The 16773-nt window shown below is 44.5% G+C and overlaps 1 protein-coding gene across 7 annotated transcripts in view; it reads right to left on the reverse strand.

The window, feature by feature from the left end:
• CYFIP2 (cytoplasmic FMR1 interacting protein 2) overlaps positions 1 to 16773 on the reverse strand; it is a 136490-nt gene that overhangs the window by 38665 nt on the left and 81052 nt on the right. For all 7 annotated transcript variants that reach the window (XM_017854394.1, XM_017854397.1, XM_017854400.1 and 4 more), the window contains 3 exons: positions 3995 to 4138; positions 2730 to 2820; positions 1523 to 1653 (listed from right to left, as the gene is read on the reverse strand). In XM_017854394.1, the coding sequence (XP_017709883.1) occupies positions 1523 to 1653; positions 2730 to 2820; positions 3995 to 4138 (366 nt within the window). The remainder of the gene's footprint in view (positions 1 to 1522; positions 1654 to 2729; positions 2821 to 3994; positions 4139 to 16773) is intronic.

Below are 16773 nucleotides of genomic sequence, written 5' to 3' on the forward strand. Positions count from 1 at the left end.
CAGCCTCTGAGTCAGCCGTGAGGCAGAGCAAATCCAAGTGGTCATGCAGGAAGAAGAATGTGCCGGTTCTGCGGGGTCCTAAGAGGGAGATGTCTGGGGGGGTGTGCTTTGTTCAATATGACAACACTACTGATGTACCGATGGTTTAGTTCTTACTGCATGAGCTTTATGTGTGGTGTATCTTTCCAGCCTTGAAACTATCCTGCAAGGTAAAACAACTGTCCCCCATCATAAAAAATGAAGATAACAGTGCATGTTCTCCCCTCGGGCTGGGACAGCTTCACCAGGCAAATTCCTGCTCATTCTCCAGGCCACCTCCCCGGAGAAGTCCTTCCTCAGCCCCAAGAACACATCGAGTTCTCTGTCTCCTGTTCCCATGGGACCCTGCACTCACCCCTCCTAGCTCTTGCTGTAACCATAGACACACGATTTCAGCGTGAATATGGACAGGACAGGAGGCAGGGCTGGACACTGCTACATGCCCCAGCACAGTACCTGTCCTCAGGTATCCAAGGAATAATTATCTAATAAATGAGATGGAGAAGGGAACCCCCTTAGGGGCCTGCAGCACCACCCCACCTAAGCATGGAAATAAAATCTTGAGTTTCTTCAAGGGAAATTCCAGGCATCTAGCTAGCCCCAAGAAGTAAATAAGCAAGCTGATAAGCAAGAAGGTAACAGTACCTTAAAACAGCAGCCAAGGAAGCTAGAATCATGGGACGTTTGATTCCCTACAGAAATTAAAGATAACATCTTCACATATGAGCCGGAGTTGTTTTTCAGAAACCTGGACCCACACCAAACAGATGTGCTGGCATGCAGACCTCAGATAAGAGGGAACTGCAGGCCAAACTCTGACCGCAGTTCTTTGTTCTAAACTTATTCCTGGGAGGCCTAGAAGAAATCATACCCACAAGCCAGAGCTAACATTCTTTTCTGCTGACCCTAAATTTTAAAGCTTCTCTTCCTTACCCATTTGCAAATCAGAAACTCTCTGAATCTACCTATGACTGTAAGCCCCTACCTACTTCAAGATAGCCTGCCCCTTTGGGCTAAACCAATGTGTACCTTCCATACAATGACTTTTAACTTTGCCTGAAACTTCTGCTGTCCTGAAATTTACTCCTGCCTCTAAAAAGCCTTGTTTGCAAGCCATTGGAGAGGTGAGGTCTTAGGTGAAAACTGCTCAGTTCTCCTTGCTTGGTACCCTAAAAATAAACACCCTCCTTTCTCCTGCAGTAAACCTCGGCATGGATGTTTGTCCCCTACTGCGCCAGGCAAGTGGACCCCAGTTTGGTTCCATAACATGAGGGAATGGCAAACTAAGACCTAGACAACTGCGCTAATTGTGAATGGGAGAGCCAGGACTGGAATCCATGTCTGTCTGGAAATGAACTGAAAAGAGCATGTGAGCTTACACTAAAAGAGCACAAATTGATGCTGCAGGAGCCTCAATATCTGGTTGGAGTTGGCATCCCCTCCAACCTGGAGATACCTCATTTCCTTTGGGCTCTGGACTTACCAGAGCTTGCTCTATGAGGAGGCAGAAGAGGATGGCATTGCCCACTTCCCTCAGGCTCTGGAACACGTCTGTTTTGAGCTCTGCGTACTCAATGATGTCCTTCAGCTGGTGGTGGAAGAACTCCAGGATCCCTGGGAGAAGAAGTGGGATGGGTCAGTGGGAAGTTGACACTGCTCAGTAGGGTCTGTGGGAAACAATGACTGAGTGGCAGCCCCAGACCTGACTCTCGGATAGCAAAAAGCCGAACCACGCATCCCTCTTCTCTGCAGGCCCAGAGTGAGATTTCTTTCAGGGCTCAGTACTGGAAAAAGTTCTAGAAGCTGGCTCGTGTCTTTTTCAGAACGCACGCGCACGCGCACGCGCACACAAATGAGGCAGCACTGGACCCTTTCCAGTCCCTCCAAAGTTGCCTGAATTCCTATCATGACAGGAATGAATATTTATTAGTAGGTGTCAGATATTGTGCTGAGCACTTTATCTGTAGTATCTCATTTACTACAACAATATCACTAACTAGGCACTATTATCCCTATTTTCAGATGAGGCTCAGAGAGGGTAAGGGGCACGCCCATAGTCACATAGGTAGTAAGTAGGGCAGCTGGGACTGAACTCCAGAAATTTTAGCCTTATCTTTTTCCTATTCTCAATCATGCAGACCCAGCACTAGACATCTTGGTTTTGAAAAGAAACATCAGATGCCAAGTCACAGTCCCCATCTTTCCCTCTTCTCCAGGCCCTGTATTCAGTTCACTATCAAGGAAGGAAATAATTATTTCTCTGCCCAGCGGTCAAACAGCAAATATGTCCCTTTCCTGACTTATCTTAGATATGTCAACTTGGCACCACTGCCTGGAGCCTCGGTCTCCCCAGATATGCAGATGGAGGAAGATCTGGAGGTGCTGAGCTCGTAAGTACCTTTTCTAATAACCTGGCTCTGCATTATTTAAACACGCTGACATTTGCTGTCCTCTTCCAATTTCCCAGCAGTCCCATGAGGCAGGCCCCGCAAGCATCATCTCCCTCCACTGATAAGATGATACCATTGCTCAGAGGGATTAAAAGCCTATCTCGCTGGTGGCGGCGGAGGATGGATAGCTGGTACTCTGCCAGCTCACTGGCATGTTAGAGAAGCAAACGCTCTAAGGTGGATGGTCAGAGCCTCCCTCCCCACCATGGGATGGGTCTGGATTGTTTTGCTATCACCAACCTGGGGAGCCATACTCATGTCGGGGCAAGCGGCATATCTTGGGCATCACTTCTATCAGTGTTTTCACATACTGGAGAATGGTTCCTTGGAGCTGACAAAAGAAGAGTACAGATGAGTGAGATAATCTGCTGCAGCAAGTGTGCATCTCTGGGCTGAATTCTGGGCTACGGAGGTTTTGTTGAGACCTCTGAGAGGAAGGGGCAGGCTTGCCTAAAGGTGGAGAACAGTCCCTTTGACCTTTATAAGGGAAAATAAGCCTTTATAAGACTGAAAAAGGAGCTCTCTCATTATTCTTTTGGGCTTACAGACTTCAAGGAGGGCACATTTCTAGGTGCAGGGTCTTTCCTGGGGCTGAGGATGCTTGTATCAGATTCAGACTAAGAGCTAAAATGAAATGGAGCCAGGAAATTGTGGAGATTAAAACATGCTACTTAATTTCAGCCTGCAAAACTCATGGCATGTTCATCCCTCCTGTGCCCAAGGTTGAATTGATTAAAGACATCTTTAATCAATTACCACATTTTCTTGTTTTACTCTGGATTTAGTTCCATAATCTTTAACAACCCATGGTTCCACAAAGCTGCTGCCAAAGAATTGGAGTTAGCAGATTAATCCTATTTGCTATTCCTGATCTGGTTATAAATTACTTTTGTCACTTGAAATTTTCATAAACATCTTAAATGTTTTGGCCTTCAGCAGTGTTGCAGGAAATGAAATGAAATTCAGATGACCATATTTGGGGCAGATGCAGAATAGTGGTAAAGGGATATAGCGGTAAAGGGATACAGAACTCTCTTGAAGCCAGTACAGTATGGGAAGCAGTGTTTAGCAAGAAATCCCAAGGGAAAGAAGCATGGTGATTGATTAGAGATGTCTGCTGTGGGTAAGGGCGTGGAAAATGGCAGCACAAGAGTCATGAATTCACCCTGCTCAAATTAGATAATGGAGCACAGCTGGGGAGGATGAGTCAGTGGCAAGCGCTGAAGGACAAAATCAAGATTTCTGACTTCAGTCATCAAATACAAGGAGTTTGGGGTCAGAAAATGAGGAGCACAGCTATAGGTCAAAATGTGCACAGAAATGTAACAGAATGATAGGTAAGACCAATCCAGGGATATAGGCAAGGGACTCCCTGAGCGGTTTCTACAGGCAGAGCTGCAGTGCCTGGGATTTGTTTTCACAGGCCAGGTAAAAAGTAAAAGCAAACCTTGTTTATGTCAACCCCACATGGGCACATCTCAAGCCACACTAAGGCCTTTCCTTACCAAGCTCTTCACAATCTTTAGCAGTTCCTCCATGACCACAGCGATGCCCTGGTAACCCAGGAGTCTGCAGATAGTCTTGAAATGAGGTGGCCCCACGAAATTCCTGTAGGAGCTGTAGATGTGGCTATAGGCAATGTTGAGAGGCTGGAAAACAGAGTGGCAAAGTAAGTTCCTGAGTACTGAATGGATGCTGGTGGAGTCCTGGCAGATGTTCTGCTGACAGAAGAATTAGGAACCCAGTGTTACGAGTGTGCTCACTGGGGCCCTATGAATGTTTGCAAAATGGTGGTCATAGAGAGAGGTATGGTCAGTGACTACAGGAGGGCGCACAGTCACCAGATGGGGCAGCCACTCCCTAGCAGAAGAGGATAAAGCACTTCTAAGCAAATATCCCTTTTAAAGGGTTTCCTGCCACCCATGATGTTCCACACCCAAAGCAGGAGTTTCACAAATGGAGCCATGGGGGAAAAGATAAACAGCCAATTTCCTTTCTTAAGAGGCATTTCTAGTACTAGACATTGGCTGGAAGAACCATGTGAAAACTCAACAGCTGCTTCAACATTGTCATCTTTCCTCTACTGTTAGGTGTTTCCATCTATGACAGACGGGGTCCTGGGAACACACAGGCCTGGGAGTCAGGAGACCTCTGCTGAGTGCATGGGACAACTGTCTAGGGTTTTTGAGCCTTAGTTTCCACATCTATGAAGTGAGGGGTTGGATTAAGTCAGTGGTTTCCTAACTTTAAGAGCAGCAATCCGAAGGAAAGATACCACGGAAGCTCATATGTGAAGCAGGCAAAATGGAACTGCTCTGGCTTGGTGTTGGCTGGGGACCCAGAGCCCTGGCCACCACCATTGTCCTCTGGACCCCATGAGACACCATAACTGAACCTGAAGGATCTCTTTAAGATCCTTGTCTGAGAATATACAACCAAACTATAGGGCCCTAAATTGGTCTCACTTGTTTGGTGAGAATGTAAAGTTATCATTGACTCTAATGCTCTGTTCTGGAAATGCTGCTTGCTTACAGAGCACCTAATGCCAGGCTTTGTGAAGCCCTCCAGGTGCATTCTTGTTTAATCCACCCAACAAACCTATGTGATCTATATCATAATTAGTCCCATTTCACAGATGAGGGAACTGAGGCTCAGGTGGGAAGCAGCCTGCACTCACTTTAAGTGGGTATGGCTGATTCCAAAGCCCATGCTCCATCTACCATGGTGTATTTTGGAAGTTGAATTCTTATATAAATGATACTCAGTTTTTTACATAAGGTTTCAATTCAAAACTTAGGTTTTTTTCTTTGTTTCTTTGTTTTTTGAGACAGAGTCTTGCTCTGTCACCCAGGCTAGAGTGCAGGGATGTGATCTCGGTTCACTACAATCTCTGCCTCTGGGGTTCAAGCGATTCTCCTGCTTCAGTCTCCCAAATAGCTGGGATTACAGGTGCCCTCCACTATGCACGGCTAATTTTTTTTTGTGTTTTTAGTAGAGGCAGGGTTTCACCATGTTGGCCAGGCTGGTTTCAAACTCCTGACCTCAAGTGATCCGCCCACCTCAGCCTCCCAAAGTGCTAGGATTATAGGCGTGAGCCACTGCACCCAGCCCAAAACTTAGTTCTGAGTATAGTTCTCCCAACTGGAATTGCAAAAATCTTGTACACGGATCGTGCAATTTATGGGATGACCACATAAGATATTCTATTCACTGAAATTCTCTACTAGCTAGCTAGTTAGAAATTCTACATCAGTTAAATGGAAATTCTCATGATGCTTCTGGAGTACTGCAAGATTTTCAACTCCCTTTGGAGCCATCAAGAAAATATTTACTTGAGTTCAGTCTAAGTTTTGAGTTAAGTACGTATATATGAATTATTCTAAACTTGACAAAACAAGCATCACAAATATGCACTAATAACAAGGATACGTGAAGAACACAATTAGAGTTCCCACTAATAGCAAGGACTTGTGAAGAATTAGAACACCCATTCATTCACCAGGTTGAGTAATAGTTCACTTGGTGAGCTCATGTCTAGATATTGGGAGGCCTGGAATGTGAGAAAGAGCAAAGTTTTGTACATGACACTGAGGAGCTGCCATAGCAAACTCTGCCTGAACCTAGGAGAGGGACTTTTTGTATTTAGCTTTGAAATGTATGGGCCAGAAATGCCTTACATAGGGAGAAAATCGAACTGACTTAAGAGTATGATGTTCACTGAAGTCGATGTTCAGCAAATCCTTGGAGTGTATGACTTGCTGAGTTGATTTAGCTAACTGTGGGGCCAGGCCATGTCACTTTCTAGGTATGAAGCAAATCGATTTTAGTGGCTCTGTCACAGGCCACCCTGTCAAACAGGGCTGGAACTAGGTTGAGGTGAGTGAGGCACACAGGATGCAAAATGCTAGGAGGCGTGTACTCTTCTAAGCGAGTACAGCTTAGTTTTTGCCTTGTTAGCAAAGCCCCACTCTGTATTCTCCTGTTTCCCTCTCTGGAGATAAGGAATACATAGCAATCACCAAACAAGCCATGGCTTACCTCTGTTGAGAGGAGGAGACTAACTGGAAAGGGGCATGAGAGGACTTCCTAGGGTGATGGAAAAGCTCTACATCCTGATTGGGCTGTTGACTACATAGATGTGTTTGTCAAAACTCACAGAACTGTACATACAATTATGATCTGTGCCCATGTGCACCGAATGTTTGCGTCCCTTCCAAATTAGGATTTGGAATCTTAATCACAAACAAATTAGGATTCTTGTGTTGAAATCCTAACTGCCAATACGACAGTACTAGGAGGTGGGCCCTTGATAGGTGATCAGACCATGAGGGTGGAGCCCTCATGAGTGGGATTAGTGCCTTCATCAGAAAAGGTAAGAGTGCTCACTGTCTCTCTCCTTTCTGCCATGGGAGGGTACAGTGAGGAGAGGGGCCATCCGCACAGCAGGAAGTGGGCCCTCACCAGACACTGGATCTGTTGGCACCTTGATCTTGGACTTCTCAACCTCTAGAACTATGAGAAATAAATGTTTGTTATTCAAATCACTCAGCTTATGGTATTCTTGTCATAGCAGGCTGAACTGACAAAGACAGTTCATCTTACTGAATATGATTGTACCTCAATAAAGAAGTAAATTTAAAAATCTCACTGAGCTATGTCATAGCTTAATTCACCTTCCCAACATGATTTTCAAAGGTTAAAAAGCAGAAACATGCTTTAAATTTTTTCCTGAAGAGGGCTGCGGCTTAAGCCAGCACAGGCACCAGGTGACAAAGACCTGGCTGTGCTCACAGCCATGGGAATTTGGTGTTCATGGACGGCCCTAACAGCCTTCTCATTCCCCACCCACACCAGGGACTCTGGGCTTCTCCTGTAAACCCAGCAAAGCTCTCAGAACATTCTCTTTTGTCCCCTTTTCAAATATTTAATGAAAGGAATTTCTGAGTAGCAGGGAGCTTTCAAATAGATATCTCTGGAGGGGACATAAAGCAATCATCTACTTATATTTTCTGTCTGATTCTCTGACTTCTTTTCTAGCTTTGTCTGAGTCTAGAGGATGGGCTCTGGGGTGGGCACACCTGAGTTCAAATTCAAATGTACTAGTTAGATGCTCTTGGGCAAATTACCTAAACCCTCTAAGCCTCGATTTCCCCTAAGTAGAGATGATAATACCAAATCCAGTAGGGTTGTTGGAGGTTTAAATGTAATCACATATATAAAGCAGTCAGCATGGGGCCTGGCACACTGGAAATGCTCACTGAAATAATAGCCATTAATATTATTTTGTTTGATGACTTGGTAAATAAAGATGAAAACGCAGCTTTCTGGTCAAATTTCACCCCAGCAGCTTTGGCGACAGCTACGCTTCTCTGATTTTAAAGAGGGCAGTTCATAGGTGGGGTGTAATTTTATACAACACAGTGTGTACCCCACAAAGTGATAGGATAGAGGTAAGAGTCAGGACTAGTTGACAGAATGCACCAAAAAACGCAGATTTGACTCAACATTAAGAACATCATAGAAAGGGGAGATGTTCACCAGCAGATTGTACTGGGTGGAGTCCCTCCTCATTGCAGGTATCTTATACCAAGGTTGTTATAAGGTTCCTGTAAATGGCTGGAAGTGGGGATAGATGTGCTTCCTCTAGAGGATCAAGCTGAAATGCATTCTTCCTGGACGTTCATCCTTCTGAGTGGTCTCCTAAACCCTCATCCCCACCCAAGGAGCTTCTAGTACCAAGCTTCCCTGAACACTTCCTGGCAAGCACAAATAAACACACATTTACATATATGGAAATTGTTCAGCAGGAATTCCCAGATCTAGGCAGAGGCAGAGAATAGTATTGGAATTGTTTTACCACATAAAGATTTTTAAAATGCCCCCTACACACCCACTCGGTGCACTTTGGAGGCCTCTGGTTGACATTCCTATGTCAGACTTGGATTCTGGTCTAGACTGGGAGTTTAAGCTTTAGTTGATGGCCCAAGATGCATTTCATGTGCGAAGGACCAGCATGAAATGAGAATTCAAATCTCCTAAGATGAAAACAAAACTCCTCTGAGCCCTCATTCCCCAAATATACCACACGCATGCAAGAAGAAATGCACATGCATGCTGAAAAGTACACACACACACACCCCCGGAGGGCACCCATCTGACCTGCTGGCTCAATAGGAGGCTGGGCCCTACTGAGAAAATGTGGGAATAGGGGAGCCTGGGCATTCTCTGAGGGTTGGTAAAGAAAAACAAGAATGCAACATGACGTGAGCCATTGGAAACTTGGTATTGAACCAATCCTGCTAACTGATAGGTTCCAACCAATGGGCCTCATGGGAAACTAATTATGTATCCTACCTGGTTAGGATGGATCACTTAAAATCAAGCTTGTTTAAATCCACATTACACAAAATAGATAGCTTTATGAGATCTCAAGAAATAAACAACCCTGATTCAGGAATTAGAGCCATGTTATTACTGTGTGACGCAGACCTGCATTTTCTTGAAAAAAAGCAAAAAAGTATTTTTAAAGAGAGAAAAAAATATGGTGAGTGTAATCTGGCAGATCCTGGGCACTGTAATATTATCTGTAGATGAACTTTAAAATGTTGTGGTAAAATATACAAACATAAAGTTCACCATTTTAACCATTTTTAAATGTTATATGTAGACTTTTCATCTATCTGTTGAGATAGGCCTCTATCTTATCAGATGGTAAACATGGCCAGCCACTTCAAACAGTAAGGCCTATTTACTTGGCAAACTGAATTTGTAAGCAATTTGCATCTCTGCTCTCTGGAATCACAATTGCTGTTTTCAGAGGTCCCAAGAGGAATTAAAACTGTTCCTAATTTCCTATTTTTGTTACAATTTCTCTAATGGATACCATCAGCCTACAAACACAAACACAGCTCTCTAATTTAGGTGGAAGAGCTGCAGCTCAATTCTCTAAAATCACTGCAGGTAAATGAAGGCAAGGGCAGAAATAAAATAGCAGCATCGTCCTTCTTGGGAAGGTCACAGAGCAAGATGGCGCCCAGGACTGATGAATTCTCAGTTCCAGGATCAAATCCATTGTGAACGCTTGGGTAAAACTACTAATGTGTCATCACTTTTCTTTATAATCAGCACTCATGTGATGACACACAATTACATCATGCTTCTCCGTGAATTTTTCACATACGAATTCCATCGTAGCCGCCCACATTGTTTTCTGTGGCTGCTCTAACAATTACCACAAACTTGGTGGCTTTGAACAATAGAAATGTATTCTCTCAGGCTTCTGGAAGCCAGAAATCCAAACTAGTATCACTAGGCCAAAATCAAGTTGTCATCAGGGCCACACTCCCTCCAGAAGCTGCAGGGGACGATCTGTTTCCCACTTCTTCCAGCTACTGGAGGCTGGCAGCATTCCCTGGCTTGCAGCTGCACCATTCCAAACTTCCCATTTCTCTGCTGAGTCTTCACATGGCCTTCTCCCCTTACATGTGTAAGCTCCCTCTGCTTCTCCCTTATGACACTTGTGATGCATTTAGGATCCAGCATAATCCAGGATCCTCTTCCCATCTCAAGGTCCTCCAGTTAATCACATCTCAAAGACCTCTTTCCAAAGAAAGTTACATTGACGGGTTCCAGGATTAGGACCTGATGTCTTTGGGAACCATTCTCAGCCTTCTAAACCAGGTAAGGCAGTGCAAGTATTCCCATTTAGCAGAAGTGGAATCTGAATTTCAAGTGAAATGAAGTGACTTGTCTGGGTTGAGGTACAAGATGAAATTCTGCATAGGAAAGTCCATATGTACTGGTTGCCAAAATCACAAAAGCCTTCTGGACTGGTGGGTAACTTACCTTGTGGAAGTGGTACCATGCAGACAGAAGGGTGGGGTGGTGACAGGGAAGGGGGTGGTGCTATTAGTGGTGGTGTCACAGGGACCAAGATCCCCCTGGTCAGCCCAGGCGGGCAGTGTTGGCATCCAGGTCTGTACCCAGCTGAGCTGTGCCCAGCTTGCTGCAGCAAAGCACTGGGTTCTGGGTGCTAAGGATATGATTTAACGAGGAAGGCACTGTGAGAGTATGGCAAACTTGCCTCAGACAGGGGCTTGTGACAACCAGGCCAAACAGATCACACCAACAATTTCTAAGGGCCAAAAAATTACCAGGGAGTTATTGGAATAATTGAACGAATGCTTTATGTCACAATCTGTGTCACTTGGGAGGCAGTTTTAGGATAGACTCTATATAATTTATTTTATTTAGAGAATATACTCTTAAAGTTTTGATTCATATATTAATTCTGATTACTTGACCAGTTGTTAAAGTTTTGTTTTATTTAGCATCATCCCTAAGTGACAGAGCTCTTGGGCAGAAGAACCTGGGCTCAGAGTAGGGCCTGCTCAGAAGAGGAAACACTTGCTGGTCATATTTCTCCAAATGAGTTGATGTCTTCCCTGATGCTACCACATCAGGTGGTTAGATGTTCTCCGTAAGAGCTTTTAGTTCTTCACCTGCTCCACCATTCTGGAGTGCATCATACTTTGAAGTCCTGGCCTACCTCTCAAGGGAAGCTAACCACAAAGCAAAGGGCTACTACGGACTGAAGAATCACAGGTTACAGGATGGTACAACCAGAGCAGCAGAGCATCAAAGAGGCCAGCCAGGATCTCCAGCTCTAGTGGCCAACAGACCCAGGCTTATACCATTGTTTGCCAGGACCTAGCTTCCTGAGAGCGGCCAAGCCGTCCCCCATGAGCTTCAGTCTCTCCCGTTGTACAATGGGGATAAGAAGGCCAATCTCAAGGAGTTGTTATGTGGTTTGTAAAATGAGAACACACATGTAAAATGCACAGAAAATTCCCAAGTTTCTGAGTTGCATGAGTTTTACTGTCATCTTTGAACTTTTCTATATTATTTATGTACAATGAGCATACACATTAAAAAATAAAACCAATAAAAGTGATTTAACAGAGGAAAAAGCGAGGAAGTACTATGCAATGCAGGGTGTAAAGTTTGCTCACTACAGCCTCTGGATGAAGCTACGACCAACTCAGGAAATGGCTCTGATCCGCTGACCTTTTCTTCTTAATAATGACAAATACTATTCCTAAGCCCAGAACTTTATAGACATGTGTTCATCTGTTATAAATAACACTACAAGGCAGACATTATAATAGTCCCATTTTTAAAGTGAGGAAGCTTCCCCCGAGAACTGGAACAAGACAAGGGTGCCCACTTTCACCACTTCTATTCCACATAGTACTGGAAGTCCTAGCCAGAGCAATAAGACAAGAGAAAGAAACGGCATCCAAATGAGTAAAGTGGAAATCAAACTGTCACTGTTTGCTGATGACGTGATTGTATACCTAGAAGACCCTAAAGGCTCATGCTACACACCAACACCGACCAAGCTGAGAATCAAATCAAGAATTCAACCCCTTTCACAATAGCTGAAAAAAAATTAAAATAGTTAGGAATATACCTAACCAAGGAGGTGAAAGACCTCTACAAGGAAAATTACGAAATACTCTTGAAAGAAATCACAGATGACACAAACAAATGGAAACACATCCCATGTTCATGGATGGGTAGAATCAATATTGTGGAAATGACAATATGGCCAAAAGCAATCCACAAATTCATTGCAATTCCCACCATCAAAGTACCATCATCATTCTTCACAGAACTAGAAAAAACAATCCAAAAAGGAATATGAAACTGAAAAAGAGCCCACACAGCCAAAGCAAGGCTAAGCAAAAAGCAAATCTGGAGGCATCACATTACCTGACTTCAAACTATACTATCCAGCTATAGTCACCAAACAGCATAGTACTGGCATAAAAATAGGCATATAGACCAATGGAACAGAAGAGAGAACCCAGAAATAAAGTCAAATACTTACAGCCAACTGATCTTTAACAAAGCAAAGAAAACCAAAGTGGGGAAAGGATACCCTTTTCAACAAATGGTGCTGGGATAATTGACAAGCCACACGTAGAAAAATGAAACTGGATCCTCATCTCTGACCTTATACAAAATTCAACTCAAGACAGATCAAAGACTTAAATCTAAGACCTGAAACCATAAAAATTTTAAAAGATAACATCTGAAAAACCCTTCTAGACATTGGCTTATGTAAAGACTTCATGACCAAGAGCCCAAAAGCAAATGCAACAAAAACAAAGACAAATAGACGGGACTTAAACTAAAAAGCTTCTGCAGAGCAAAAGAAATAGCAGAGTAAACAGACAACCCACACAATGGGAGAAAATCTTTGCAAACTATACATCTGACAAAGGACTAATATCCAGAATCTACAAGAATTCAAACAAATCAGTAAGAACAAAACAAAACAAAACACTCCCATCAAAAAGTAAGCTAAGGACATGAATAGACAATTCTCAAAAGAAGATATACAAATGGCCAACAAACATATATATAAAAGCTCAACATCACTAATGATCAGGGAAATGCAAATCAAAAACCACAATGTATTATCACCTTACTCCTGCAAGAATGATCATAATCAAAAATAAAAAAATAATACATATTGGTGTGGATGTGGTGATAAGGGAACACTTTTATGCTGCTGGGGAGAATGTAAACTAGTACAAATATAATGGAAAACAGTGTGGAAATTCCTTTAAGAACTAAAAGTAAGAACTACCATTGGATCCAGCAATCCCACTACTGGGTATCTACCCAGAGGAAAAGAAATCATACGAAAAGGATACTTGCACACACATGTTTAAAGCAGCACAATTTGCAATGGCAGAAATTTGGAACCAGCCCAATGCCCACTAATCAATGAGTACATAAAGAAAATGTGGCATGTATACGTCATGGAATACTACTCAGCCATAAAAAGGAATGAAATAATGGCATTTGCAGCAACCTGGAGGGACTTGGAGACCATTATTCTAAGTAAAGTAACTCGGGAATGGAAAACCAAACATCATTATGTTCTTATTTATGAGTGGGAGCTAAGCTATGAGGACAGAAAGGCATTAAGAATGATACAATGAACTTTGGAGACTCGGAAGGGTGGGAGGAGGGAGAGGGATAAAAGACTACACATGGGGAATAGTGTATACTGCTCATATGGGTGCACCAAAACCTTAGAAATCACCGCTAAATAATTAATCTATGTAACCAAAAACCACCAGTTCCCCCCAAGTCTATTGAAATTAAAAAAAAACTGAAATAAGTAAATAAATAAATACATAAAGCGAGGGAATTTGGCCAGGTGTGGTGGCTAATGCCTATAGTCCCAGTACTTTGGGAGGCCAAGGTGGGTGGATTGCTTGAGCCCAGGAGTTCGAGACCAGTCTGGGCAACACGGTGTGGGGAGGATGCTTTTTTTCTTTTATTTTGTTTTTTTTGAGACGAAGTCTTCCACTGTTGCCCGGGCTGGAGTGCAGTGGTGCGATCTCGGTTCGCTGCAGTGGGAGGGTGCTTTTATGCTCTGTGGGGACTCACCACTAGCAGCTGGGAAGAGACATGCTGCATGCATTGCTGCAGACTTAAGACAGGCCCCTGAGAAGACTGAATGCTATGGGAAAGCTGCAGAGCAACTGTCTGATCTCGTATGTACTAAAAACACAAAAATTAGCCAGGTGAGGCAGGGCGCAGTGGCTCACGCCTGTAATCCCAGCATTTTGGGAGGTTGAGACAGGTGGATCACCTGAGGTCAGGAGTTCAAGACCAGACTGGCCAACGTGGCGAAACTCCATCTCTACTAAAATACAAAAATTAGCTGGGCGCAGTGGTGCACACCTGTAGTCTCAACTACTTGGGAGGCTGAGGCAGGAGAATCACTGGAACCCGGGAGGCAGAGGTTGCAGTGAGCCATGATTTTGCCACTGCATTCCAGCCTGGGCAACAGAGCGAGACTCCATCTCAAAAATAATAATTAGCCAGGTGTGGTAGTGCACGCCTGTAGTCCTATCTACTTGGGGGGGCTGAGACAGGAGGATCACCTGAGCCTTGGGAGGTCAAGGCTGCAGTGAGCCATGACTGTGCCACTGCACTCCAGCCTGGGAATTCCAGGGCGTGCTCTGTAAGCCACTCACTTTCCCCATGTGCCAATCCAGCTTTGGGACTGGGGCTTGCCCCATGTTATCCCTTCACTGCCACCTTCAGGAAAGGTGGAAGAACCTTGCTCCTAGCTGATTTCCTCTAGCAGTAATTTACTACTGGTGTCAACTAGCTGGGGCCCACCTGGCCTGAGAGCAAAGAGGCTACAACTTGCACAGACTCTGGAGGAATTGTCCCGGACGATGGAGAAAGTGTGAGCATGGCTGGGGTGTAATGTCCTGGGGCAGATGTCCCAGATACTTTATCTCCTTCGCAAAGGGCTGCACTGGCTCCTCTGGGTGCTGCTGGCAAGTGGCGACAGCTCAGAGGAACGGGATAAACCCTGGCCTCCGAGGCTGGGGCCCCATCCCATTTCACTGGCAGCTCTGCCACTCATCAGCCAAGCGGCCTGTGGAATGCCGTGTCTTCTCCCAGGACTGTGAAACAAGAGGGCTTTGAGGCCTCACATTCTCTGAGCATCTTAATTCCACGGAGGAAAATTTTTCGTTAAAAATGTCATCCAAGAACATTAAAATAAATCTCATTTTCTGTGGAAAAGGCTTGAGTCTCTACCTTGTTCCTCCTCAGACCCCTTAACTCTGGCATTTTTACTCCCCTCAAAATAACCTTTTCAAAGGGCACCTGCAAACAGTCGCGTGGCCTTTCTGTGAGAAGGATGCTTTTATGCTCTGTGGGGACTCACTATTAGCACTTGACCTGAGTGTGCTCGCATGGGAAGAGACACATGTCTGCATTGCTGCAGACTTAAGACAGGCCCCTGGAAAGACTGACTGCCATGGGCAAGCTGCAGAGCAACTGTCTGATCAAGGATCACTGGCTGTCCCGAGACTCCACGCCTCCCAGAGACCTTTGGCCACGTGTAGGGTCGCAACTCACCAAGGTGTGTTTTTTTTTTTTTTTTTCCCAATGGAAAAAGTCTTTCTATGTTGCTCAGGCTGGTCTGGAACTCCTAAGCTCAAGTGATCCTCCCACCTCAGCCTCCCAAGTGGCTGGGACTACAGGTGCACACCACTGCCACTGTGCCTGGCTTTCTTCCTAACCTTTTATCATTAATGGGAATCAGAAAGAGACCTTCATGTGTTCACTTGGATACTCGGGTCACCAAGAAGAGAAAAGCTGACTTTTAAAAACATATAATTTGTATAAATTTATTGAGGTCTAAATGTATGTGAGCTACTTCCCACCCTCTATTCCAGACACACCCTGTGATCTCCTCAATAGAATGGCGGCAACACGTTCTTACAAGGTTGAAAGGAACAGGAAGGGATGGAACCTCAGAGCCAGACAGCCCTTTGTGAGAAAAGGGGAGGCAAGCAGTCTGGATTCTTGAAAGGAAAGGAACACTGGGGATGATCCAACCCAGGAGTAGCAAACAGTTTCTATTTCTGGTGTCAACTCCAACTGACTGATTGGGAAGCAGTTTCTTGGGACGCTTGTGTTCAGAGGAGCTCTGGGGCTGTTTCAGCACCCAGCTGGAAGGAGTGCTGCATTGGATTCCTAGGGTTGCTATCACAAATTACCATAAATGTGGCAGCTTAACGTGACAGAAATTTATTCTCTCACAGTTCTGGAGACCAGAAGCCTAAAATCAAGGTTCTGGGAGAACCACGCCCTCTCCAAAGGCTCTAGGGGAGAATCTTTCCTTGCCTTCCCAGCTGCTGATGGCTCCCAGTGTTCCTTGGCTGATGGCAGCATCCCTCCACTCTCTGCCTCTGTCTTCCCTTGGCTTCTTCCCTTTGTGCCTCTCTGTGTGTACATCTCCCTCTCTGTTCTCTTACAAAGACATTAGTCATTGAATTTAGGGCTCATCCTTAAATCCAGGATGATTTCATCTTGAGATCCTTATCTAGTTACATCTACAAAGGCTCTATTTCTAAATCAGGTCACATTCTGAGGTTCTGGGTGGATATGCAATTTTTTTGTTGGCGGGGGGCGGGGGGAATTATTCAACCCAGTGAGAGTGCCATGATGGTTTAGCAAGCTTGACATGGGTTCAGGGCTGTGCAGGGATAGGGCTCATGTCTTCTGCCTTCTGATCTGCCATCCTGATGTAGCTCAAGCCCACAGCTTTACAGATGATGACAGAACTGAGGTTCAGACAATACAAATAAAAGGGTCTTGACCAGCATCATATAACTACGTAATGCTACAAGAGTCAAGAATAGAGAAAAATGAAGATAAAGAGGTGGCATAGGCA

Source organism: Rhinopithecus bieti, unplaced genomic scaffold (assembly GCF_001698545.2).
Source record: "Rhinopithecus bieti isolate Rb0 unplaced genomic scaffold, ASM169854v2 scaffold_38833, whole genome shotgun sequence".
Lineage (NCBI taxonomy): Eukaryota > Metazoa > Chordata > Mammalia > Primates > Cercopithecidae > Rhinopithecus > Rhinopithecus bieti.